A 23,711-nucleotide genomic window follows, 5' to 3' on the forward strand; every position below is an offset into this window, starting at 1 on the left:
TGCCTCACATGCACAAGGCCCTGGGTTCAATCCCCAGCATCACAAAAACAAACAAACAAACAAACAACAACAACAACAAAAAAAACCCTGGACTGTATAAAAAAATATGTGAATGGGGAGGAGGTTACACAGAGAAGGACTTTCTTAGCATGTATGAGGCTCTTGGTTTTGCTCTGTTTCCTTTGGCTTTGTTTTTGTGGTACTGGGACTTGAACCAGAGCCTTGTACATAATCCACAAGTGTACTATATCCGGGCTACATCCCTGGCACCACCCCCCAACTTTTTTTTTTTTTAATTTTGAGAGAGGGTCTTGTTTAGTTACCCAGGTTAGCCTGGAACTTGTGATCCTCCTGCCTCAGCCTCCCAATTAGCAGGGGTTACAAGTGTATGCCAACCAAACCCAGTTGAAACCCTTGGTTTGATTCCAAGAATGACAAAACAAAACAAAACAAAAATTTACTGTAATCAGGAGGCTCTCCTGATATCCTGGCTCCTGGATATCAAGAACCTTGTTTGTCAGGCATGGTGGTGCACACCTGTAATCCCAGCAATTTGGGAGACTGAAGCAGGAGGATCACAAGTTCCAAGTCAGCCTCAGCAGTTTAGCAAGGCCCTAAGCAATTTAGCCAAATCCTTTCTCAAAATAAAATATAAAAAAGGACTGGATATGTGGTTCAGAGCTTGAGTACCCCTGGGTTCAATTTCCTGTTATCAAAAAAATAAAAAATAAAAAAAATAAACTTTTAAGGGAAGACTACAGTTAAAAAAAAAAAAAAAAAAAAAAAAAAAGTGGACTGGGTATGTTGTTCCCTAGTAGAGCACTCCTGGGTTTAAATCCCCAGTACTTAAAAAAAAAAAGAAAAAAAAAAAAAAAAAAAAAAGCAGGGGAGGGGGTATTTAGCAGCTCAGTAGCAAAGCACTCGCCTAGCATGTGCAAGGCCCTATGTTTGGTCCTTGTCCCTGAGGGGGGAAAAAATGAAAAAGAAAGAAAATAAAAAGAAAAACAGATCATATATGTGAACTCAGAGGAAAAAACATCTATGAGCTAAAGAGGGAGGCCTCAGAAGAATCAAGCATGCTGACATCTTGATCTTGGACTTCCAGCCTCCAGAACTGTGACAACAAGTTTCTGTCACTTAAGGTACTCATTCTGTGGTATTTTGCTATGGCATCTATAGCAAACTAATACAGAGACGTTTTGCCTTGTTTTCCAAATATAAAATTGCAATATTGAATATGCCTTTCAAAGCCGTACACGACTCGGGTCCACTCACCCTGGGGATTCACCCTTTCTAGCCCCACCATTATCATCTCCCCCTGGAAAATTGCTAACCTGTGAGAAAGAGGACCGACTCCTGAGAATGGCACTCAAGACCTGCCTGCCCATTTGCCTTTCCCTCACTCATCTCAAGCTGGTTTGGGTCTCCCTTCAGTGGCCATGAAGGACAAGCTTAAGTAGGCCCCTGTGGGCCTGCTGAAGGATTGGGTGAGATCTCTCTGGCAGCATATGGTGATGCCATAAAATGGAGGTGACAACAAAAGCCAGGAGACCAGCAAGGTGCTGTGGCAGTAATCTGACAAGACAGACTGTGACCTAGACTAGGGTGGGAGGAGAAGATGGATCCAAATGGATACATATCAGAAATATTTGGGAGATAATCTTGGCAGGAATTGGATACAAATAAATACTTGTTGACTTTCCCACCTACTCTTCCTAAAGTAGGCTGTTGGTTTACTCTTGTTTTTTTTTTTTTCCTTCACAGCACTTTTCACAGCCTGCAATTATTTTGTTTACTTACTTATCTATTGTGTTTCCATAAAACAGAATCAAGCAAACTAAATGAGGACTGCAAACCCTTACCAGTCTTAGCTGAGACAATAAATCTGAGGTCTGACTGGTTCAGTAATTGATAGAATGATCCAGAGTGGAAAGAGTTGAAATTGACCATAAGACCGGCAAGTCTGATCCTGGGACCAACACTCCAGAGGTGTTAATATCACACTTCTGCCTCTGGACCTGGGCATTGAAGGGTGGGCATTGAAGAAGGATCTAGGGGTCTAGATGGCCCCAAGAATAGCTGCCCAATTGCCCAACCCCAGCATTTGAGAATATCCAATACCTGTTCTTCACTTTTTGGCCTTCTGGCTGTTGACCCAGGGTAGTAGATAATTTCAGGATAAGGAAAATATGGGACGCTACAGGACCCCGAATCCACCCCTCGAGAGCTTATAAATGGATAGTGGAAGATGCGACCAAAAACATGGTAAAAAGCCTTCAATACCAAGTTGATTTTTTTTTTTTTTTTTTTGTACCAGGGATCTAATCCAGGAGTGCTTTACCACTGAGCTACATTGACGACCCCCCTCCTTTTAAAAATATTTTTTTAGTTGTAGATGGATACAATGCCTTTATTTTATTTATTTATTTTATGTGGTGCTAAGGATGGAACCCAGTGACTCACACGTGCGAGGCCAGCGCTCTACCGCTAAGCCACAACCCCAGGCCCACCGAGCCCTTTTTATTTATATTTATTTGGTAGCTGGGATTGAATCCAGGGGTGCTTAACCACTGAGCCACATTCCCAACCCTTTTTTATTTCTTATTTTGAGAAAGGGCCTCGCTAAATTTTAGAGACTGACTTTGACCTTGCCATCCTCCTGCTTCAGCCTCTCCAGTACCTGAGATTACAGGCGTGTGCCATCACGCCTGGCTAATATCAGGCTGTTTTGACCCCAGAAACCAGCATGGCAGTCCCCAAACGAGGCAAGCCAGGCTCCGAAGTGGGCTTTTCTTAAGTTCCTAAAGGGGGCAGCAGTGGCCTGAGCCTCTGGGCTCTGGTCAAGTGCCTGAGACGCGAAGGGTCCCACAAGCAAAAAAGGGAGTGTTGGTGACGCGCCCAGGAGAAAGAGCACCACCCTGCCTCTCCCTGGCTGGAACGCTGGTCCACCCGGTTTCTAGAAAAACGCCCTCGGATACCAGACCCTCATTCCAATTTCAGCATGTGCTCCAAAGACAGGAAAGAAAGGAGCCCCCATTGGCGGGACACACGGTCACCAGGGAGAAGTGGATGGCAGAGACAAAGGTCATTTGCCCCTGCTGCGGGTCGCACCGCTTGGTGACTAGCACTATAGCGGCTCCTTTAAGGTTAGCACAAGAGGCGGGGCCCCGAAAAGTGTCGGGTGAGAGGAGGAGCTTCAGAATGACGTAAGGCCTGGGAAGAGGCGTGGCTTCCCCCGGACTCACCGCCAGGAAGGGGCGGGGTTCCAAATGACGAGACGCCAGGGAGGGGGCAGGCGTTCATTGATAAAAACGCCGGGCTCCCTCGGGCGCGAGCGCAACGTAGCAAGACCAGGCAGCGCCACGCGCGGCCCGGGCCGGGCGGAACCGAGAGCAAGCCGGGCCAGCGCTGCGACGCGCCGCCAGCATGGAGCCCGCCGCGGGCTTCCTGTCCCCGCGCCCTTTCCCGCGTGCTGCCGCCCCGCCCGCGCCCCCCGCTGGACCGGGGCCGCCTCCTAGTGCCTTGCCCCGAACTGAGCTGGAGATGCTGGCTGGGCCACCGGCGCCGGACCCTGGGCGCCTCATCACCGACCCGAGCAGCGGTCGCACCTACTTCAAAGGCCGGTTGCTGGGCAAGGTGGGCCGGGGGCTGTCTGGGGAGTGGTACTAGCGCGGGTGGAGGGAAGCCCTGCCAGGCAGGGCGGGTGTGCTGGACCCCGACAAGGGAACGTCTGCGGACCTGACCCGGCCCCCACTCGAGCGCCTGGCCTAATACCCCCTCCTCCTAGGGGGGCTTCGCCCGCTGTTACGAGGCCACTGACACAGAGACCCGCAGCGCCTACGCGGTCAAAGTCATCCCGCAGAGCCGCGTCGCCAAGCCGCATCAACGCGAGAAGGTGGGTCCAGGCCCAGCGGGCGAGGGGTGAAGTGGGGTCGATGGGGTGGGAACCCCGGAAGGATGATGACCCCGCATCCTCATCGCAGATCCTAAATGAAATTGAGCTGCACCGAGACCTGCAGCACCGCCATATCGTTCGTTTTTCTCACCACTTCGAGGATGCTGACAACATATACATTTTCCTAGAGCTCTGCAGCAGAAAGGTGAGGGATGGGGATTTCAGCAGGGACCAGGGCGGGGTGGGGTGCGTCTTAAGACCCAATGCTAGGGCCCTGCCTCCCTCAGCGAGCATACATAGAAGGAGACTCAGGAAGGGCGAGCAGGGGCTGAGACAGTGGCTCTCTGCAGTCCTTAGCCCACATCTGGAAGGCTCGGCACACCCTGTTGGAACCAGAGGTGCGCTACTACCTGCGGCAGATCCTTTCCGGCCTCAAGTACTTGCACCAGCGGGGCATCTTGCACCGGGACCTCAAACTAGGTGAGACTCTTGGGTGAGACAGCAGGGTTGGGAGACTGGGGATAAAGGGAGAGAGAAATCTGACATACCTCTCTGTCCCATCCAGGAAATTTTTTCATCACAGATAACATGGAATTGAAGGTGGGAGATTTTGGGCTGGCAGCTCGGTTAGAACCCCCAGAGCAGAGAAAGAAGTGAGTGTTTGAGTGGAGGGGTGGATACAATCTGTGTATGACACAGGTGATGTGTGACAGACAGAATGTATGTGGGAGGCAAGATGACTGTCTGATGTGTGCATGTGATGAATAGGGAAGAGGTAATGGGCTGTTTGTGTACATGTGAAGGTGGAGGTGGCAGCCTTGCTTGCTGGGACTGGTGGGGAGGATGAGGGTCTTATGAACACGGATGGGATAGGTGACTCAGTCCTTGAGACAGATCGGGGTGTAAGGATTCTTGGAGGTGTGTGACTGACCCTGTGTGTGGATGGGGAATGTGACATAGGCCAGGCAATGTGTATGTGAGACAGTGTGGGAATGTCAGGATATGATGCCTTCTGTGTGTGTATGTAAAAAGACCCTCCTGTGGCTACTGTGACTGAGTGTGCATGACACAGATAGCATGTGTAGCAGATGAACGTTTATGGGGGATGTGACAGCTGGCGTTGGTGTGTGTGCAGCACAGACCATGGGAGGTGATCGCCTGATGGATATTTGACAGACGGGAGTGGGGAAAGGGATCAGTGATGGACCCTCTGTGTTGATCCTGGAAGAGGGGACTGGGTTGGGGGGTCAGGGCCTCCCCCTGCCCTGCAGAACTGCTGAGCAGCTGGGCCAGGCGGGTAGGCGGGGACTCAGCTGCCATCTCTGGCATCCATTGTCCCAGGACAAGCAAGAGCTCTCTGGCCTTTGGTGACAAGCAGCTGCTTTGTCTGGACTCACAGCGGGGGCAGGGATGGGGTACTGCTGGACTGGGTCTGAGCTTCCCCTCTCTTCCCTACTCTTTTTCAGGACCATCTGTGGTACCCCCAACTATGTGGCTCCAGAAGTGCTACTAAGACAGGGCCATGGCCCTGAGGCAGATGTGTGGTCACTGGGCTGTGTCATGTGAGTGTTAGAATCAGTGGCTGACAGGTAGTAGGTGCATAGGCAGGGCATTTCTGCCACTTTACTCCTGACCCCCTTATCCCTGCCCCTCAGGTACACACTGCTCTGTGGGACTCCCCCCTTTGAGACTGCTGACCTGAAAGAAACATACCGCTGCATCAAGCAGGTTCACTATACGCTGCCTGCCAGCCTCTCACTGTCTGCCCGGCAGCTCCTGGCTGCTATCCTTCGAGCCTCACCCCGAGACCGTCCCTCTATTGACCAAATCTTGCGCCATGACTTCTTTACCAAGGTCTGTGACTCTCCAGACACCTGAGTTCAGTCTGCATATTCCCAGGGGATTGAATGGGGGCAAGGGACAGAACCCCTGGGGTCTCTCTTCTCTGTTGACATGGCTTCTCGCCCCAGGGCTACACCCCTGACCGGCTTCCTGTCAGCAGCTGTGTAACAGTCCCGGACCTGACACCCCCTAATCCAGCAAGGAGTCTGTTTGCCAAAGTTACCAAGAGCCTGTTTGGAAGGAAGAAGAAGAGTAAGTCTGGGGTGTCAGTGTGTTGAGTGGCAGAGAGGCTTGTGATATTCATTTTGGGGGCATGAGAGTATGGGTGCAGCTGGGTATGGTGGCTCGTGCCTGTAATTCCATCAACTCGGGAGGCTGAGACAGGAGGATCACAAGTTCAAGGCCAGTCTCTGTATCAAAATCAAATATAAAAAGGGCTGGGGATGTAGCTTGGTGGTAAAGCACCCCTGGGTTCAATTCTTAGTACCAAAAGAAAGAAAGAGAGGGAGTATGGCTGCCTGGGAACTCCTGAGGAGAGCATGTCCAGGTACTTGGGAAGGCCTATCCATTGTGTCATCCCTGTGGACAGTGGGTTTGGGCAGAACACTGAAGATTTATCCCCTACCTCCAGATAAAAACCATCCTGAGGAACGGGACGAGGTCTCCTGTTTGGTGAGCGGCCTCATGCGCACATCTATTGGCCATCCAGATGCCAGGCCCGAGGTGAGGTGCTTACATGGGCACTGTCCCCTGACTCACCCCCACCCTAGCAGCTGAGGGAAGCCTGGGATAAAAGGCTGATGAAGCATTGAGCCTCGTGCTGGCCTAATTGGCTGTGTCTCATTAGCCAGCTGGGGCTGACCCAGGGTGCCCTGGAAACCAGGGCAGGGCTGGGCCATGAACTTTCAAGGATTTAGATTCCAGGGCCTATCTCATTCCCTGTTCCTATCCAATTCTTCAGGCTCCAGCAGCTTCTGGTCCAGCCCCTGTCAGTCTGGTAGAGACAGCAGCTGAAGACAGCTCACCCCGTGGAACACTGGCAAGCAGCGGAGATGGTGAGGAGCCATGGAGTCTGAGAGTTGCTAGAACTTACTGAGGCAGAGATCAGGGACCAGAGGGAAGGAATTGGCAGAAGGACATGATCTGGGTCTAGAGAGGGCTAATGCCTAAAACTCAGTGCCCCGTTCCTTACAGGGTTTGAAGAAGGTCTGACTGTGGCCACTGTGGTAGAGTCAGCCCTCTGTGCTCTGAGAAACTGTGTGGCCTTCATGCCCCCAGGTAAGGCAGGGGTCTGGTATGTGTGGATGTTGTTGGAAATTCTTCGACTTGGAGGTTAGGAAGGAGCAGGTCCTTATTTCCTTTTCTCCCTTGACAGCGGAACAGAACCCAGCCCCTCTGGCACAGCCAGAACCTCTGGTGTGGGTCAGCAAGTGGGTTGACTACTCCAACAAATTTGGCTTTGGGTATCAACTCTCCAGCCGCCGCGTCGCTGTGCTCTTCAATGACGGCACACACATGGCCCTGTCAGCCAACAGAAAGTAAGTGCTGTCGTGGGGGTGTTTTCTATCCAGGCCATTGTACTCATCAGGGCTGTACCTTGGCATGTGTTCCCAGGCTCAGGGGCCTACGGTTTCTCAGCAGAAGGGTGTTGGTGCAGGCTCCCTCTGACCTTTGCCTCCCCCAACTTCCAGGACTGTACACTACAACCCCACCAGCACAAAGCACTTCTCTTTCTCTGTGGGTGCTGTACCCCGAGCTCTGCAGCCTCAGTTGGGCATCCTGCGATATTTTGCCTCCTACATGGAGCAGCACCTTATGAAGGTATGTGAGTTCGGATTGAACAAACTGAAGACTAACACATCCTCATTACTTCAAGTTCCCCTTTGATAATGGGACCAGGGGCTCAAAACTAAAGACAACCTGTAAGAAAGGGAGACATCAATGGAGAGGGGCCTGTTTCATGTCAGACCAGTGACCTGCCCTGCTCCTGCTCTCAGGGTGGAGATCTGCCCAGTGTGGAAGAGGTGGAGGTGCCTGGCCCACCCTTGCTGCTGCAGTGGGTCAAGACCGATCAGGCCCTCCTCATGCTATTTAGTGATGGCACTGTCCAGGTAAGAGCCCACCCTGGAGTTGGAGGGAAGGTCTGGGAGGCCTAGGTTGCCGGGAAGAAAATTGGGCTCATGACCCTAGCCTGGGCCCTGATCAGTATCTTCCTTGTATACAGGTGAACTTCTATGGGGACCACACCAAGCTGATCCTCAGTGGCTGGGAGCCCCTCCTGGTGACTTTTGTGGCCCGAAATCGCAGTGCTTGTACTTACCTCGCTTCCCACCTTCGGCAGCTGGGCTGCTCCCCAGACCTGAGGCAGCGACTCCGCTATGCTCTGCGGCTGCTCCGGGACCGCAGTCCAGCCTAGGCCCCGACATGCAGAGCAGGCCATAACCCAAGCCCTAAACCTGAGGCCTGGGCCTGTAAGGCTCTGGCCCTTGCCTTTGTGGCCCTCTCTCTTCCATTGGTGCCTCACTGGGGGCTCTGGGCTGAATCCCCCAGGGAATCAGGGACCAGCTGTACTGGAGTTGGGGGTGGCCCATCCTTACTATTTCTTATCCCCTCTCTGAGATAAGCCTGAGCCTTAGCCCCCAGTTAGGGGGCATTATTTATGGACCACTTTTATTTATTGACAGACATTTATTTATTGGGATGTGAGCCCCAGGGGGGGCTCCTTCTGGGATAATAAACCTTTTGTAGAACTCGGAGGCCTGCTTACTCGCAATAGAGCCCATGGACGGTGGCCACCGCAAAAAGGGAAGCGTTGGTGAAGGCAGCAGAAACCAGCCCGTCGCGTGCTGCATCCCAGAGCGCGCGGCTAACCACTCGCACGCCCTGGCCAGTGCGTGCCCCCAGCACCACGCTGCACACAAGCTTATAGCGTGGTGGGCTGAACTCCCGCAGGCGCACACGCACCTGCTCGCACAGCTCTTGAGTCAGCTGCCCAGCCTCCGCGCCAGAGTAGGAAGCGTCGCGCAGCCCCGCATCCAAGACTGCCTCCAGAGCACGCTGTGCACGGGCAGCCTCCCAACATTCCCCAGGCGCAGGCTCCATGCGGTACGAGGGTGCTACCTGACGGACTGGCGCCAGGGGCAACCCTGAGAAGCTGACCCGTGAGCCTAGAGCGGGCACTGGGCCCAGGGATTGTCGCCGACCTCCAGGACCAGTGGCTGGCCCAGCCAGTGAGTTGCGGCGTGAGAAGGATGTGGCTAGAGCCATCACAGAGCCACGGCGGGAGGCGGGGCCCACAACTGTGGGTCGAGCCTCATCAATGCTGGGCAGGTGACCAGGGGGTCGCACTGGTGGTAGTTTCAGCCCCAAATCTTTGGCAGTCTCCTCCTGGTGTCCTTCCTGGCGTCCTGGGGGTAGAAGCTTGCCAGCCATGGGCCTGCTAGTTGAAAGATCACACTTAGTATGGCCTTCACTGGCCATCCTTTTGCATCACCTAATGTTGGTGTTGTCAGGGGCTTTTATACCTCTGTTCCCTTCTTGTCCACCCCTCTCCACACACACACACGCTGCCTTTTTTTTTTTTTTTTTTTTTTTTTTTTCATTTTTTGAAGTGATGTCGCACCATGTGGCCCAGGCTAACCTTGAACCTATGGACTCAAGTGATTCTCCCACTTCAGTTTCCCAAGTAGCTGGGTCTACATGTGCCTAACTCCCCCATACCTACTTCTTACCTGTGTTTTTGGAACAAGTGGATCAAACAGTCCAGAGATTCGTGGGTTCCTAGGTGCTTCAAGAGTTAAGGGCTGTTAGGGACATAAGCAGGGGAAGAGATGTTACTCAGTCTGTGGTCCTGAGCTAGTCCTTGCCATCCTGGTTTCCACTTTGCTTTGGCACTGTGTAGGTTGGCTAAGTAAGCTGTATTATACTTCCTTTTCTCCCGGCCACCTGACTTCAGCGTAAGGGGGAGATGAAGCTGGCTTCTAACTCAGCCTGCAGAGTGGAAGTGGTGCCTCCAACCCTTAACTAGAAGGGATGGACAGAACCAACTCCCTCTTCCATAGAACCCTCTAGCCCTGGGGATATTGAATCCAGCCACCTTCTACCATTCCTGCTCTAATAGGGTACAGAAGATCTTCCACTACAGCAGGCTGAGACTGGGGGCAGGTGACCCACTGAAGCTCTTTATTCCTCTGCTTTTGTCCTCTGCACCTCCTACAGAATGACTTCTGGGATGGTTGCCCTCCTCTCCCGAAAATCCCTCAGGCACCTGACTCACCTGCAGCCTTTGGTCTTGGCGCTCTCCTGGCTCCACAGCCCTGGCCCAGCTGGCCTGACCTGCAAGTGGGAGGAGGAAGAGCCGTGTTGTGCAGTTGCCATGGGCTGCTGGGGCAAGCACTCCTTCCTCCCAGTGTACCTCCCTCCAGCCTGGCTCTGGAATAACCTGAGTGTTACTACTATGAGCACCTGCTGAGGGTGGGGTGCCCCTGAGTTATTGGCGAGAGGGGCCTATAGGGTCTTGAGCTTGAACATATTACCACCATCGGACAACCAAGGGGCCTGATGTAGAGAAGGGCTCTAGTTAGAAAGCCCCAGGGCTCTTGAACCATTCTCCATTTCTTCCTTTGTGAAATGGCCACATGACTGGCCATTTATGAACAAATCACAGGACCTAGGGTGTGGGAAGGCGTTGAGGCTTCTGGGGTGGCTGCTCAGGAATCTAGGATCCAGGCAGACAGGAAGGAGCACGTCATGGCTCTATCTTCTCCCCATCAGTCTCAACAAGGACAAACATTTCCGCTCCAGGCGCTGAGCTGGGGTGGGGCTTGGATGACTTCCTCATTCAGGGCTGTGTGCGGGGGCGGGGAGGCCCATTGGCTCAGATGGGAGGACCAAGGCCTGACAGCTGTGACTCAGTGGTAAACTCAAGTCCAGTCTCTTGACCCTTCCTGACCCAAGTGCCCTGGGGCTTTTCTCCAGCTGGCCACACCTCTTATGTGCTCCAGTACCTAGATTACCCTGCTGCATTTCAAGGTTACCACAGGCTGCCATGCTTCTGTCAGAGCTGACAATTCACCTGACCCTGGAGGGGATGGGACTACCCCATTTCCAGCAGAAAGTCATCTGGGCTCAGAAAGTCATCCATGGGGTGAGGATTTTCCCTGTGGTGCTGAGGTTCCCCAGGCCTGGTTAATCTTAGCTTAACCTATGACCCTGGGGGAGAGGAGGGGGTTTGAATTCTGATCCTGTGGCAGACCAAGACCAGAGCTAAGGCCCTCAAGACTGTGCTTAGGGCACTTCCACAGGCTAAAGTTTTCCACCAGGCTTGTGGGGAGATGGGCGGGGCCTCCTTTTAGGCTGAGCTCCAGTTTCCATGGAAACCCACAGGCTTCCCACCCCAACGCTGCCTGGGCAGGCTCCCAGCCTGGGCCTCATCCCACTCCAGCTTCTCCCCTGGACTATAGGCGCTTTGGCCTCAGCCTCTCCAGTTCTTCTACCCCTACCCCCATCATATTTATCCCTATTCCTGACCCTCTCTTCATCCTTAAACTTTAGCTTCTCAGTAAATAGGCTTCCCGAACTCTTGCCTCGCTCTCAGGCCTTTCTAGTCTCCTCATCAGCTCTAGGGCCTGGCCAGGCCTCCCACAGACCAAGGAACAGCAGCAGGCCTCCTAAGCCACTGCACCCTCTTTCTCCTTGCCCCACTCCATGCATGGAGACTCCAGAACTAGTTGTGCATGGGCAGACTGCCTCCTTTTCCACAGCACTTCGAAGTCTTGTCAACAACCCCCGATACAGGTGAGGAAGTGGGCCCTGTTGGTGGGTTTTCCCTAGCTGACTTTGCTGAGCCCCATGACTCTGCGGAGGCCCTGGGTGAAGAGGTGAAAAGGACTTGGCCCTCCTCCCTGGCAAACTCAGTCTGCAGGGAGGCCAACTGTAGATGATGGCTACCAGCTGCTCAGTGTCCATGATATCCTGGGCTGCTGTGTGAGCTCAGGCAAAATCCTTCTCTGGATAATGGGCTTCTCTCAGAGGGGAAAAGAGCCTCAGCACTCTGGATACGGACAAATGGAATGTAATTTGACTCCCTCCCATTGAGCACTTAGTTAGGTGTTGGGGCCTCCCTCCTTGAAGAGGCAGAGGAGTACAGGGCCCTATTCTGAGAACTGGGGATTCGAAAGAGGAACAAAGCTCAAGGGATTGAGCCAGAGTTCCAGACAGGAAGTAGTTCAAGGGTGCTAACCACTGTTTGCCCAAAATGCTAGTGGAGTCTGAAACCAGGGATAGAGTTTACTGGGGGCAGGGTTGGTCAGGAGAGCTAAAATGCAGATTTTTGTCCCCACTGTCTCAAATCCAGACTCTTCCTCAAGAGTTAGTAGCTCCAATAACCCTGCTTCTTTGGAGGTTGTATTCTGGTCTGAGTAGTAGGAACCTCAGGACTTGGACTATGGGACTAGGAGGCTCCAAGAAGCTCATACTTTTTCTCTTACCTTCTACCATCTACTTTGTTCAGTGGCCCAGAAACTGGGGCCGGAAGTGATCGTGAAGATGGAAAATGTGGTCTGGCTTCATTATGGTGCATCACTGCCATGTCTGTTTACAGTCAATGCACATTCTGCACCCTACACCCCCCACACCCTCTTGCCTGGAGGACAGAGAGCTGAAAAAAAGCTTGAGTTTGCAGCCAGTGGAGGCGGAGCCAAGAAGAGCTTTCCCTCAGACTGAGGCGAGGTCCGGGAGATGGGATCAATCTTGCTTTTATTAACCCTGGTGCCCCCTTAGCGACCAAGCAGTCACCTCCTCTGAGGTCATGGGTGAGAAACTTAAGATTCAAAGATAGGAAGTCACTGGGCGCAGTGGCACATGCACGTAATCCCAGCAGGTCAGGAGGCTGAGGCAGGAGGTTGCAAGTTCGAAAATAGCCTCAGCAACTTAGTGAGACCCAGTCTCAAACACACACACACACACACACACACACACAAAAAAAAAAAAAAAAAAAACAGCAGGGAGGGCTGGGGATATGACTCAATGGGGAAAACAAAAAAGATAGGAAGTCATTTGCCTGCAATACCATGGATGGAGTTGGGACTGAAACTCAGGTCTGTGTACACCAGACATTCTCCTGGAAGGCTAAACCCTGTCACATAACAGATAAGGAAACTAAGGCCCAGAGTGGGCAAAAGCAAAGGCACAACTGTACTCTAAGTCCTGAACTCCTTTCCTCTGGCTTTCTGCCCCTCTCTTCCACAGTGATGTTTGCTTTGTGGTTGGTCAAGAACGGCAGGAAATATTTGCCCACCGGTGCTTGTTGGCCTGTAGATGCAACTTCTTCCAGCGACTGCTGGGCACAGAGCTGGGTCCTGGGGTGCCTAGTCCCGTGGTGCTAAGCACTGTGCCAGCTGAGGCTTTCTTGGCAGTGCTGGAGTTCCTGTATACCAACAGTGTCAAGCTGCACCGCCACTCTGTGAGCCCAGGGCCCAGGGGCCTGGGTGGGAGAGGATGGGGGTACAAGAGGCAGGAGTCTGCCCATCACACTATGGGTCAAGGGGTAGGGGAAACTCCCTTCTGGTTCCCCAACCACCCACCTTGTAGGTGCTGGAGGTGTTGACAGCAGCTGTGGAGTATGGGCTGGAAGAACTGCGAGAGGTAGGTTTTTGTGCCAGGCCCTGGCTGGTTTCCCTTTCCTCTTGTGGGCCCAGTTCATATCCTACTTCACATACTCTGATCTGGAGGGGGATGTGTATACACACAGAAGTGCGGGTATCTCTGTATGGACAGGGCAAGCATGAGTGCCTGTAGGCACAGGAGCCACACATGCCCCGAGTAGGCTAAGTGAGCATCAGGTGTTGATGAGTGAAGGATGAATCAGCCTTGATCCCTATCTCTAGAGGAGACAGACACATGGAACACTTAACCCTGTGGCATGAGTGTGATACATAGGGTAAATGGTACTGAGGCTGTGTGGGGAAAGAATTCCTGGAGGAGGAAACATTTGTGATCTGGCAGAATGAACAGAATTTTTTCACAGGGGGAGTGGGAAGATGTCGTACTAGTTCCAGAGGTACTGAAGGAGCTAGAGAAACATTTGTGGCTGCATGGGAGTGTGAAAACAGATAGGGGTAAAATAAGAATGAAGAGGATGCCAGGGTCTAGTTCATTCAGGGTCTTCACCCACTTGGCTGGGCGAAGTGGCTCGTGCCTGTAATCCCAGTGACTCAGGAGATGGAGGCAGGATTGCAAGTTTGAAGCCAGCCTCTACAAGCTAGTAAGGCCCAAAGTAACTTAGATCCCATCACAAAATATAGTATAAAAAGAATTGGGGATATGGCTCAGTAGTTAAGTGCCCCTGGGTTCAATCCTTGGTACCAAAGAAAATACATAAAAGAAATAATTTTAAAAAGAATTTAGACTTCTAGATTGGGCATGCTGTGACACACCTATGGTCCCAGTGACTCAGGAGGGTTTGGAGGTCAAGACCATCCTGGGCAAATTAGTGAAAGTCTGTCTCAAAATAAAAAATAAAAAGGGTTAGGGATGTAGCTCAGAGGTAGAACATCCCTGCATTTAATCCCCAGTATTGCAGAAAGAAAAAAAAAAAAAAAAAAAAAGGTGGGGGGAGGTTTAGACTTTGGGTTGGGAGTGCTGGTCAGTTGTACAGTGCTTGCCTAGCCTGGTGAGGTCACACACACACAAAGGACAAAAGAGGATTCTTTCAACCTGGGGACAGTGGAGCTTTACTGAAGGTTTCAGGTAAGGGAATGGGATTTGGATGCTAAGGGGAGAAGGGACTGGGAGAAATGGAAAGAGCTCATCAAACCAGTTAGGAGACTACTGCAGCAGTCAAGTCAAGAGGATGTGGCAAGGATGGGGGTGGCAATAAAAGCCCAAAAGAGAAGTGGGTGGTTTTCAGAGATGAAGTGGAACTGCCATGACCCAGTGCTTTTCTGGGTGTGACAATGAGAGATGTTAAGGATGAAATTCAAGTTTCTGATAAAAATAGAAATGTCCTTGAGTCAGGAAAAGAACAAGTGGAGGAAAATAGCATCCTGAGAGAAGAGTGGAATTTTTGCATGGTTTTATCTGGTCTGATTAGTGGCAAATGTCCTGGAAGGTGTATTTCTGGGCTTGGCTTTGCTGGTCTCCAGTCTCTTGGGCTTGCCAAATCTCAGTCCCTGGCAATTCCAGGCTTCCCCAGCCCTGGTAGGTTAGGATGGTTCTGGGGCTCATCAGAGTCTAGATGGCTAACCTTCAAGCCTGCTCACTGCTTTAGGGTTGGGTCTGGGCCTTGAAGCAGAGACATCACACAATTCAGATTTATTTCTGTTCCCAGCTGTGTCTGGAGTTTGTGGTGAAGGTGCTGGATGTGGAATTGGTTTGTGAGGCTCTGCAGGTGGGTGTTGCTGGATGGGCCTGGGAGAAATTTGGCTTTTGGTATGTGGTACAGGGCTCCTAGGTACCAGGAGTCTAGACCTACTGTGTCTGTCCTGGAGTAACCTAGGTACATGGAAGTGGGGAGGGTTGCACCAAGGATGTTTATGGGATAAATTCTGTGCCTACATAAGTGGATCCAGGGTACACTAGCAGGTCTGATGTAGGAGTAAGGGTTGAAAAGCAGATCAAAGCTGGGGAATGGTTCTCCGCTGGGGAAGGTAAAGGTGGGGTGTGGAGTTGGGAAGCCAAGCATAGGCCCCAGGGTGGGACTGAAGAAGGTGGCGTGCCTCCTTTAGTGTCCACTTGTGTGCACATGCAAATAGGGACTTTCACAGGTTCTAGTTTCCTGGGAGGCCAGAGGCCTTGTCATCCTCCCCAACTAGGGGTAGGGTCAGGCTTGTAGTGAGGATTCCCAGTGTGGAGGGCAGGGCTACATGGCCTCTCCAATCTCTAACGTAACTTCCCTCACTCTGCTCCCAGGTGGCTGTAACCTTTGGCCTGGGGCCGCTGCAGGAGCGGTGCATAGCCTTCATAGAGGCCCACAGCCAGGTATGACTTCCCACCTTCGTACTCCTAACCCCACACACCCCTTTCTGCTTTCCCCTGACCCGTTCGCCTGCCCACAGGAGGCGCTCCGGACCCGCGGCTTCGTGGAGCTGTCGGCCGCTGCGCTGCTTCCCCTGCTGCGCAGCGACAAGCTCTGCGTGGACGAGGTTGAGCTGGTCCGGGCAGCCTGGAGCTGGGCGCGCGTGGGCGCAGTGAGTGGGATCTGGGGACCCCCAGGGGGCTGAAGGCGGCACGGGCAGCAAGAACCTGGCGAGCGGGAGGTGGGGCGGGTGCTCCCGCCACACCCGGGCTCAGTGCTGCCTTTCGCAGGCGGTTCTGGAGAGGCCTGTGGCGGAGGTGGCGGCCCCGGTGGTGCGAGAGCTGAGGCTGGCCTTGCTGGCCCCGGCGGAGCTAAGCGCCCTGGAAGAGCAGAACCGGCGGGAGCCGTTCATCCCGGTGAGAACGCGGGGAACCAGGCTCAGACCAACTCCGCAACGTGGGGGCCCGGAGCGGGAGGCGCGGCCCTGCCCAGCGTCTTCCCGGAAGAGGCAGGGCCCCGCGGTGACCCGCATGCCCTGTAGGTGGAGCAGATCGTGGAGGCGTGGAAGTGCCACGCCCTGCGGAGAGGGGATGCTGCCCCGGGAGCACCGTGCCGCCGACGCAGGGGGACTCTGCCCCGGGAGCACCACCGCTTTCTGGACCTGCCCTTCCGGTGACCCAGTGCCGTGACTTGAGAGGAATTCCGGGCCTGCCCGACCGGACCTGCTCGGAACTGCAGCTCCCGACGTGCTCTGCGGTTGGAGCGGGCTTCCGGGCGGGCTCGCGGGGACGCCGGGGCGCGGGAAGGGTCGTTCTCAGGTGCCGCGCCCTGTGCCCGGGGCTGTGGGAGGAGAGCTGGGCCAGTGCAGTCTCGCCAGGGCACAACCCAAAAGCGAGGGTTTCTTTCACCCACGCCGGGGCACTGTGGTGCACAAGTCTACCCCGATTACTCCCACGTGTCTGTCCCGTTCAGCCTCCGCTTTAATAACAGACCCTCCTCAGGAGCTCCTTCCCTGAGTGCCCCACAGACACCTCAGTGCAAACTCGAGCTCCCCATCTTTCCCCATCTCTGTCCCGGTTCTGTTTCTCATGTCTGTGGGCGCCCACGCCCGAAACCTGGATGTCATCCTTGCCTTATCCCCCTTCCTCACACTTGCCTCAGGTCTCTTTCTGCTTTCTAAAAGACTTTTCCAGAGATTTCAGCCTTCAGTCTATCCTGCCTGTCACATCTCATAACCCTTCTTGCCCTCGCTCCAGCGACCCCTCAGTTGAGTTCCCACATGCAGCTGCCCGATCAGATTATCAAGTCGACTTCCCTTTAGTCCCTCAGCATCCCTGTTACACTTGCTGGGCACTCAAAACTACTGTGGTTTCTGAACATTTAGCAACTCTTCTCTCATCCCTGCTTTTGCAGTAATTCTCTCCTGGGAGGTAGTCAAGATTTGCTCCCTTGTTATTGAGGTTTCTGCTTTTCACCTCTTTCATCTTACATCTTGTCTTCCTGTGGACCTGGATCTTCCTGAAGAAAGATCCCTGGGGCCTGGAGTTAGGCCTTATTGGTTTTTTTGTTTTGTTTTGTTTCATCAGTCCCTGTCACATAATCAGTGTTCTGTAAATGTTAAGTGAATGACTTCATCTTCCTATTTATTCCATAAAGAGTCCTCCTAACCTCCAGTACTGGGGACTGAACTCAGGAGCACTCTACCATTAAGCTACAGCCTCAGCTTTTTTTTTTTTTTTTTGAGACAGTGTCTTGCTAAGTTGTCATGCTGACCAAGAACTCCTCAACAATCCTTCTAACACAGACTTATCAACAGCTGGGACAACAGATGTACATCTCCACAATGGGCAAAAAGTTTTAAAGAAGTTGTAAAACAAGATACCATCAATCTAAAATGAGGGACAATTGACTATTTAGAAGAAAATATTTATATCTCAGGGACTTTATACAAAAATAACTTGCAAGCCAATAAAAATAGTTATTTGTGATACTGGGGATTGAACCCAGGGCCATATACATGCTAGGCAAGGGCTCTACCCCTGAGCTACATCACCAGCCCTTTTGGTATTTTTAATTTTGAGATAGGGTCTCCCTAGTTTCCCTGGCTAGTCTAAACTCATGATCAACCCTCCTGCTTCAGCCTTTTGAAAAACTAGGATTACAGGCATGCACCACTACACCTGGACAGAGAGTGAAAATTGAACATTATCCATTAACAGAGGTCTGGTTAAATCAACTGTGGTATATTCCTACAATGACACAAAAAGATATACATGATCGTCAGTGAAAAAAAGCACACCGCAGACCAAGTAGAGCATTATGCCTTTTGTTAAAAGGGTGGTAGCTGGATGTGGTGCTATATGCCTGTAATCCCAGCAATTTAGGAGGCTGAGGCAGGAGGATTTCAAGTTTGAGGCCAGGCTCAGCAACTTAGTATGGCCCTAAGCAATTTGACCAGGCACTTTCTCCAGGGGCTTAGTGGCTCAGTGGTCAACCATCCCTGGGTTCAATCTGTGGTACAGAAAACAAAACAGAAAAGAGAAGTGTGCTGCTAGGCACCATGGCATTTGCCTGTAATCCCCGCTGCTCAGAAGGCTGAGGGAGGATTGTGGCCAGTCTAGGCAACTCATTAAGACACCTGTCTAACCATGTAGTTCCATGGTGGTGCCCCACCTCCATTCAATCCCAAATCCAGCAAAATAAAATAAAAATAAATAAATCTATTCATTTGTCTCACACGTACTCATTGAGGGCTCATGTTGGAGTCATTGATTTAGCGTCATGGAGTGCATCAGAGAAAATCAAGTCTCTGCCTCAGAGCTTACATTCTAGGGGGAGAAACAAGGACACGTGTGATACAATTTCAGGGAATAGCTCGTGTTATGAAGAAAAGTAAAGCAGGTTAAAGAGATAGTGGCAACTGAGCATATAGCTCTGTGGTAGAGTGTCTGCATGTACAGACCCTGGGGTTCATCCACCGCACAGCAAGAAAGAAAGACGGGTTGGAATGGGATTGTTCCATACAGGGTACTGAGCATAGATTTTGAAGCCTGAATAAACTCACTCTCTTAATTTTCTCTTTATTTGCTTGTAGTCATTTTTTTTTTTTTTTTTTTTTGGTACTGCAAGCTTGGATCATTTCATGATTGTTTGATTGTTTACGTACTACCCTGAAGTCCCTGATCTTCGCTTAATCCCTTTTTCACCCTGGTCCAGACTCTTCTAAGGTTATGTAAAATAAATTACATCTACCAGAACTCCCCTTGGGGGATAAAATATATGAATCTGAAGGAAATATTTCAAAAACCACTTTTTTTATTAAAATATTTTTTATTTTTACAGACACATTTTGATTCATTGTACACAAATGGGGTATAGCTTTTCATTTCTATTGTTGTACACAGTGTATATTCACACCATTCACATCATCATACATATACGCAGGGTAATACTGTCTGTTTCATTCTACAGTTTTTCCATCCCCACCTCCTCCCACCCTTTTTCCTCCACACCAGTCATTTGGGCTTATTTTTGGTTTTTAACTTGGCTTGGTTGCTCCTGCGAATGGATTTTTCTTTAAGGTAGTGATGCCGCCCTTTACCGGTGACGAGTTCTGCTCCTTCTAATGTTGAAGATTGAACACTAGAGAAGCACGCCAAGGCAAGCATATTAAGCAGGTTTTATTTAAAGGTAATGATACAGACTGCTCCCGGCAGGAAGAAGGGGGCCATGGCTGGTGTTCTAAAGTCCCAAGAAGTGAGCGCACCCTACATCTTTTATAGGTTAAAGTTTCTTTTGTTCCAGTTCTCTCCCCCCTTACCTCTCCTTCCTGCCTAAGTGACTCGGCTTGGTTTTGCATTAAGTGAGAAACCATGGGCAGGGGGAGGGCCAGGGTGATTCAGGCAGGTAAGGGCCCAGGGGGCATTAATTAGCAGCTCCATGCTTGCAGTCCTTGATAAAGGCAGATAAATTTGGTAATCAATGGGCTCCGGAGATCCTTGACATTCCATTCTTCCAGGAACAATCTCCAACTTCCAGAGGCAGATGGCTTTATGGCTTCATTTCCTCGAATTCCGATTCCCTATTTCTATACTAACTACCTGTCCTTAATTCTGGCTTCATTAGTTCCTCCCTTTGCTGACCTCCATTGTTGTTTTTCATTTCCTCCTCATGGAATATTTTGTTGAGAATATTCTGTAGCGCAGGCTTTCTATTTGTAAATTCTTTTAACTTTTGTTTATCATGGAAGGATTTTATTTTATCTTCAAATCTGAAGGTTAGTTTTGCTGGGTATAGGATTCTTGGTTGGCAACCATGTTCTTTCAGAGCTTGAACTATGTTGTTCCAGGCCCTTCTAGCTTTTAGAGTCTGGGCTGAGAAATCTGCTGATATCTGTATTGGTTTCCCTCTATATGTAATCTGATGCTTTTCTCTCACAGCCTTCAAAATCCTATCTTTATTTTGTATGTTATGCATTTTCATTATAATGTGCCTTGATGTGGATTTGTTGTGATTTTGTGCATTTGGTGTTCTGTAAGCCTCTTGTATTTGATTTTCCATTTCATTCTTCAGGCTTGGGAAATTTTCTGATATTATTTCATTGAATAGGTTGTTCATTCCTTTGGTTTGTATCTCTGTGTCTTCCTCAATCCCAATAATTCTTAAATTTGGTCTTTTCATGATGTCCCATAGTTCTTGGAGATTCTGTTCATGATTTCTTACTATCTTCTCTGTTTGGGCCACTTTATTTTCAAGATTAAATATTTTGTCTTCATTGTCTGAGGTTCTGTCTTCCAAGTGGTCTAGTCTGTTGGTGATGCTTTCCATTGAGTTTTTGATTTGGTTTATTGTTTCCTTCATTTCAGGGATTTCCATTTGTTTTGTTTTGTTTTTTTTTTTTTGAGAATCTCTATCTCTGTTGAAATGATCTTTTGCTTCCTGCAGTTGCTCTTTCAACTGCTTATTGGTGTGATCATTCATTGCCTGCATTTGCTTTCTTATCTCATCCTTTGCTTCATGAATCATTTTAATCATGTATAATCTGAAGTCCTTTTCTGACATTTCTTCTATCATACTGTCACTGGATTCTATTACTATAGAATCTAGATTTGTTTGGATCATTTTCTTCCCTTGTTTTTCATATTGTTCATGTATCTTCCCCTCTGGCAGTGCAGATCTGGGGTATTGCAGATATCTCCCTATGGGTTTATAATGACCCTGTAGGTTTCCAAAACCTTTTCTTTAAGGAGGAGATCAATATTAGCAGTGCCCAGTTTGGACAGTATGCAACCAAAACCGAATAGCCCCTATGAGGACGTTAACAATATTGTCATAATAAATAGATGAGTTCAATTATTATCTTCAGTATAACAAATAGATTTGCAATAAGGTCTACAGTTTCTAATGGAGGACAAAGAGGATGCAGAGGGGTGTAGGATGTAGCTGTTAATGGGATAAGAAAAGAATATATAGAAGTTCTAGATCATAGAAAGAGTGCAATTATAATCAAAAGAAGTAGGTTGTTAGTATGGAAAAAGGGAGAAAGAGACGCTGAGGGAACAGGTAAACAGAAAAGAGAGTGAGAAAAGTAAAGAAATAAAAACTTAAAATTTTTCAATAAGGAGAAAAAATAAAATCTACACTACAATAGTCATATAGTAATGAAACCTCCCAGTCTTCAGTAGCCTGATGCATGAGAGGTACCTGACAATGAGCTTCAAGCCTCCAGCAGGCGTCTCAGGATGGGATTTGCTGCACCTAAAAATCGGAGCACCAGCTTCCAGGATTATCCAAGATGGCCACTCTGGCTTCCAAATGTGTTGGCAAGCGGGGAGCTGCAGCTCGGGGGTGTGGGCATGGTCAGCTGGAGGTCCTGGAGTTGGGGTGCAGTTGGTGGGGCAGGGGTCCTGGAGGTGGGGTGTGTTTGGTGTGGTTGCGGGATCCTGGAGGTGGGGTGCAGTCGGTCTAAGGTCCTGGTGATTCTGCTCCTTCTAATGTTGAAGATTGAACACTAGAGAAGCACGCCAAGGCAAGCATATTAAGCAGGTTTTATTTAAAGGTAATAATACAGACTTCTCCCGGCAGGAAGAAGGGGGCCATGGCTGATGTTCTAAAAGTCCCAAGAAGTGCGCGCACCCTACATCTTTTATAAAATCTCTTTTGTTCTCCAGTTCTCTCCCCCCTTATCTCTCCTTCCTGCCTACGTGACTAGGCCTGGTTTTGCATTAAGTGAGAAACCATGGGGAGGGCCAGGGTGATTCTGTAAGACCCCCAAAATGGAGATCCTAACTCTGTCCCACAGATTGATGGCAACCCCAATCAACCGCAAGAGGCTTTTATTCCAGCGTGCTGGGACCCAACTCATGACTCACGCAGGAGTCGAGGAGTTGAGTACCGAGCAGAAAATCTTACAAGTTTATAAAGGCAGAAACCACACATCAGGAGGGGTCGCACACGGAAGGGAAAAGGGGAACAAAGCCGCCGGGAAATTCCAAAGGGGGTCTGGGTTTGCTGATAACATACAAAATGTTTCACAATGTTTTACAACAGGGCATAGATTCTGGTCAACAGTTTCTGGTAATCTTATATCCTATATATCTTAACTGTCTGAGCACTATCTTGCTCAATTTACCCTTTTACTCTCTGTTTGGGGCTGTTTCCTGGAACAGCTTTAAGGGCTTTGTTCCCATCACTGGGAGGGAGACCTTAGGGAGTTGAGATAAAACAGACAGCTTAAAAAAATGTCCATTCTTTCAATTCAGGCAGATAAGGGCCCAGGGAGCACCAATTAGCAGCTCCTTGTTTGCAGTCCTTGATGAAGGCAGGTAAATTTGGTAATCAATGGCTTCTGGAGATCCTTGACATTCCATTCTTCCAGGGGCAGATGGCTTTATGGCCTCCATTTCCTCAATTTGATCCGATCCCCTATTTCTACACTAACTATCTGTTCTTAATTCTGGCTTTAATAGGGTGCGGTCAGTCGGTCTGGGGATCCTGGTGACGGGGAGCAGTCAGTCGATGCGAGGGCCCCAGAGGCAGGGAGTGATCTGTCGGGCTGAGGGATCCTGGAGACGGGGCTCAGTCAGTCTGGCCAGGGGTCCTACGGGACCTGGCTGTTGTCTCGAAATGGCGGCAGCCACGTGTAACCAAACAGTACAGGTACTGTGACAGTGAACTTCCAGGCAACAGCAGGCAGCTGGTGCTCCACTGGTGGTCTGCGGTCAGTTTGGTCACTGAACCTTGGGCGATGGATGATGGATAGGTGTAAGGCAGGCGATGGACAGGCAAGAGGCAGGCAGATGGCGGATGATAGACGCCTGACAGAGAGCAGTCTGCATTCAAAAAGGCGTCGATAAGCTGGCAGACTGCAGGTGATCACAGTAGACAAATGGGATAAACAGCAAGGGATCAATAAGCAGCAAAAACTGCCTCACCAAGAAACAGATATCCTCTGCTTGCAACCCAAGTTACGAGCGACAAGGAACCCAGCTTCCCTCTAGTCTGCCATCTTGGATCTCCAACCAATCTTGTAGTCATTTTTTAAAAAAACTGTTTTAGTTGTAGATGGACATGATACCTTTAATTAATTAATTAATTAATTAATTAATTATAAGCGGCAGTGAGGATCGAAGCCAGTGCCTCACACGTGCTAGGCAAGCGCTCTACCATGGAGCTACATCCCCAGCCCTAATCATTTTGTTTTTATCAGCAATTTTAGAGTTCATGAAGCTAAGCACTACTTGCATTAGCTTTGCTATGGGACACACTGGTCACAATGGTAATGGTTGCCTAAATTGTTTTTCAGGAACTTGGAGGTAGCCTAAACTGATTGAAATCCATCAACCCGTCACTTGGGCTTATACACGTCTGACCTTTTGATGTCAGAGGGCCAAAACTCCACCCATGTGAATTTTGCCATTCTCCAAACTTACATCCTATGAAAAGTCATGACATTTGATT

General features: G+C 50.3%; 3 protein-coding genes across 26 annotated transcripts in view; 2 read left to right on the plus strand and 1 right to left on the minus strand.

Moving 5' to 3' along the window:
* The first annotated feature begins 3,393 nt into the window (after window positions 1–3,393).
* Window positions 3,394–8,487, plus strand: PLK3 (polo like kinase 3). The gene is made up of 15 exons (XM_079115971.1): window positions 3,394–3,636; window positions 3,788–3,895; window positions 3,984–4,100; window positions 4,246–4,375; window positions 4,461–4,548; window positions 5,362–5,457; window positions 5,551–5,749; window positions 5,866–5,989; window positions 6,369–6,460; window positions 6,699–6,792; window positions 6,932–7,015; window positions 7,113–7,275; window positions 7,429–7,558; window positions 7,735–7,848; window positions 7,962–8,487. The coding sequence occupies exons 1-15, from the start codon at window positions 3,427–3,429 to the stop codon at window positions 8,151–8,153; spliced, it is 1,941 nt and encodes a 646-aa protein (XP_078972097.1). The 5' UTR covers window positions 3,394–3,426; the 3' UTR covers window positions 8,154–8,487.
* Window positions 8,488–8,494: 7 nt separating this feature from the next.
* On the minus strand, window positions 8,495–15,903 carry DYNLT4 (dynein light chain Tctex-type 4; the record flags this gene model as incomplete). 11 transcript variants are annotated; one of them, XM_079116585.1, is made up of 4 exons in its annotated part: window positions 8,495–9,176; window positions 9,462–9,540; window positions 10,014–10,072; window positions 15,775–15,903. In XM_079116585.1, one exon carries the CDS (start codon window positions 9,167–9,169, stop codon window positions 8,501–8,503), a length of 669 nt encoding a protein of 222 aa, XP_078972711.1. In that variant the 3' UTR covers window positions 8,495–8,500. The 11 variants fall into 11 exon arrangements, with proteins under 11 accessions (XP_078972711.1, XP_078972706.1, XP_078972705.1 ...); XM_079116580.1 differs by having other exon boundaries at window positions 9,458–9,540; window positions 15,775–15,897; XM_079116579.1 differs by lacking the exon at window positions 15,775–15,903 and adding an exon at window positions 13,035–13,151 and having other exon boundaries at window positions 8,495–9,173; window positions 9,469–9,540.
* The window catches only part of BTBD19 (BTB domain containing 19), a gene marked incomplete at its 5' end in the record, with an annotated part of 36,646 nt that continues 24,334 nt past the window's right edge, over window positions 11,400–23,711 (plus strand). For 6 of the 14 annotated variants that reach the window (XR_013760058.1, XR_013760059.1, XR_013760060.1 and 3 more), the window contains 8 exons: window positions 11,448–11,533; window positions 12,986–13,199; window positions 13,328–13,381; window positions 15,066–15,125; window positions 15,647–15,715; window positions 15,793–15,924; window positions 16,043–16,168; window positions 21,841–21,877. Coding sequence is in view for 10 of the 14 variants with exons in the window: in XM_079116356.1 (XP_078972482.1) it covers window positions 11,448–11,533; window positions 12,986–13,199; window positions 13,328–13,381; window positions 15,066–15,125; window positions 15,647–15,715; window positions 15,793–15,924; window positions 16,043–16,168; window positions 21,841–21,877 (778 nt within the window). Of the gene's footprint in view, window positions 11,534–12,985; window positions 13,200–13,327; window positions 13,382–15,065; window positions 15,126–15,646; window positions 15,716–15,792; window positions 15,925–16,042; window positions 17,489–21,836; window positions 21,878–23,711 lie in introns of those variants that run through there. The other 8 variants (XM_079116360.1, XM_079116353.1, XM_079116352.1 and 5 more) reach the window with 5 other exon arrangements.

This window comes from Sciurus vulgaris (assembly GCF_902686455.1).
Source record: "Sciurus vulgaris genome assembly, chromosome: 1".
Taxonomy (NCBI): domain Eukaryota; kingdom Metazoa; phylum Chordata; class Mammalia; order Rodentia; family Sciuridae; genus Sciurus; species Sciurus vulgaris.

Excerpts from the sequence above, each read along its gene's own strand:
- PLK3 (XM_079115971.1), top strand. The coding sequence starts at position 3,427 with ATGGAGCCCGCCGCGGGCTTCCTGTCCCCGCGCCCTTTCCCGCGTGCT. Across the intron at positions 3,637-3,787 it reads AAGGCCGGTTGCTGGGCAAG|GGGGGCTTCGCCCGCTGTTA; the intron begins GTGGGCCGGGGG and ends CCCTCCTCCTAG. Across the intron at positions 7,016-7,112 it reads TGTGGCCTTCATGCCCCCAG|CGGAACAGAACCCAGCCCCT; the intron begins GTAAGGCAGGGG and ends CTCCCTTGACAG.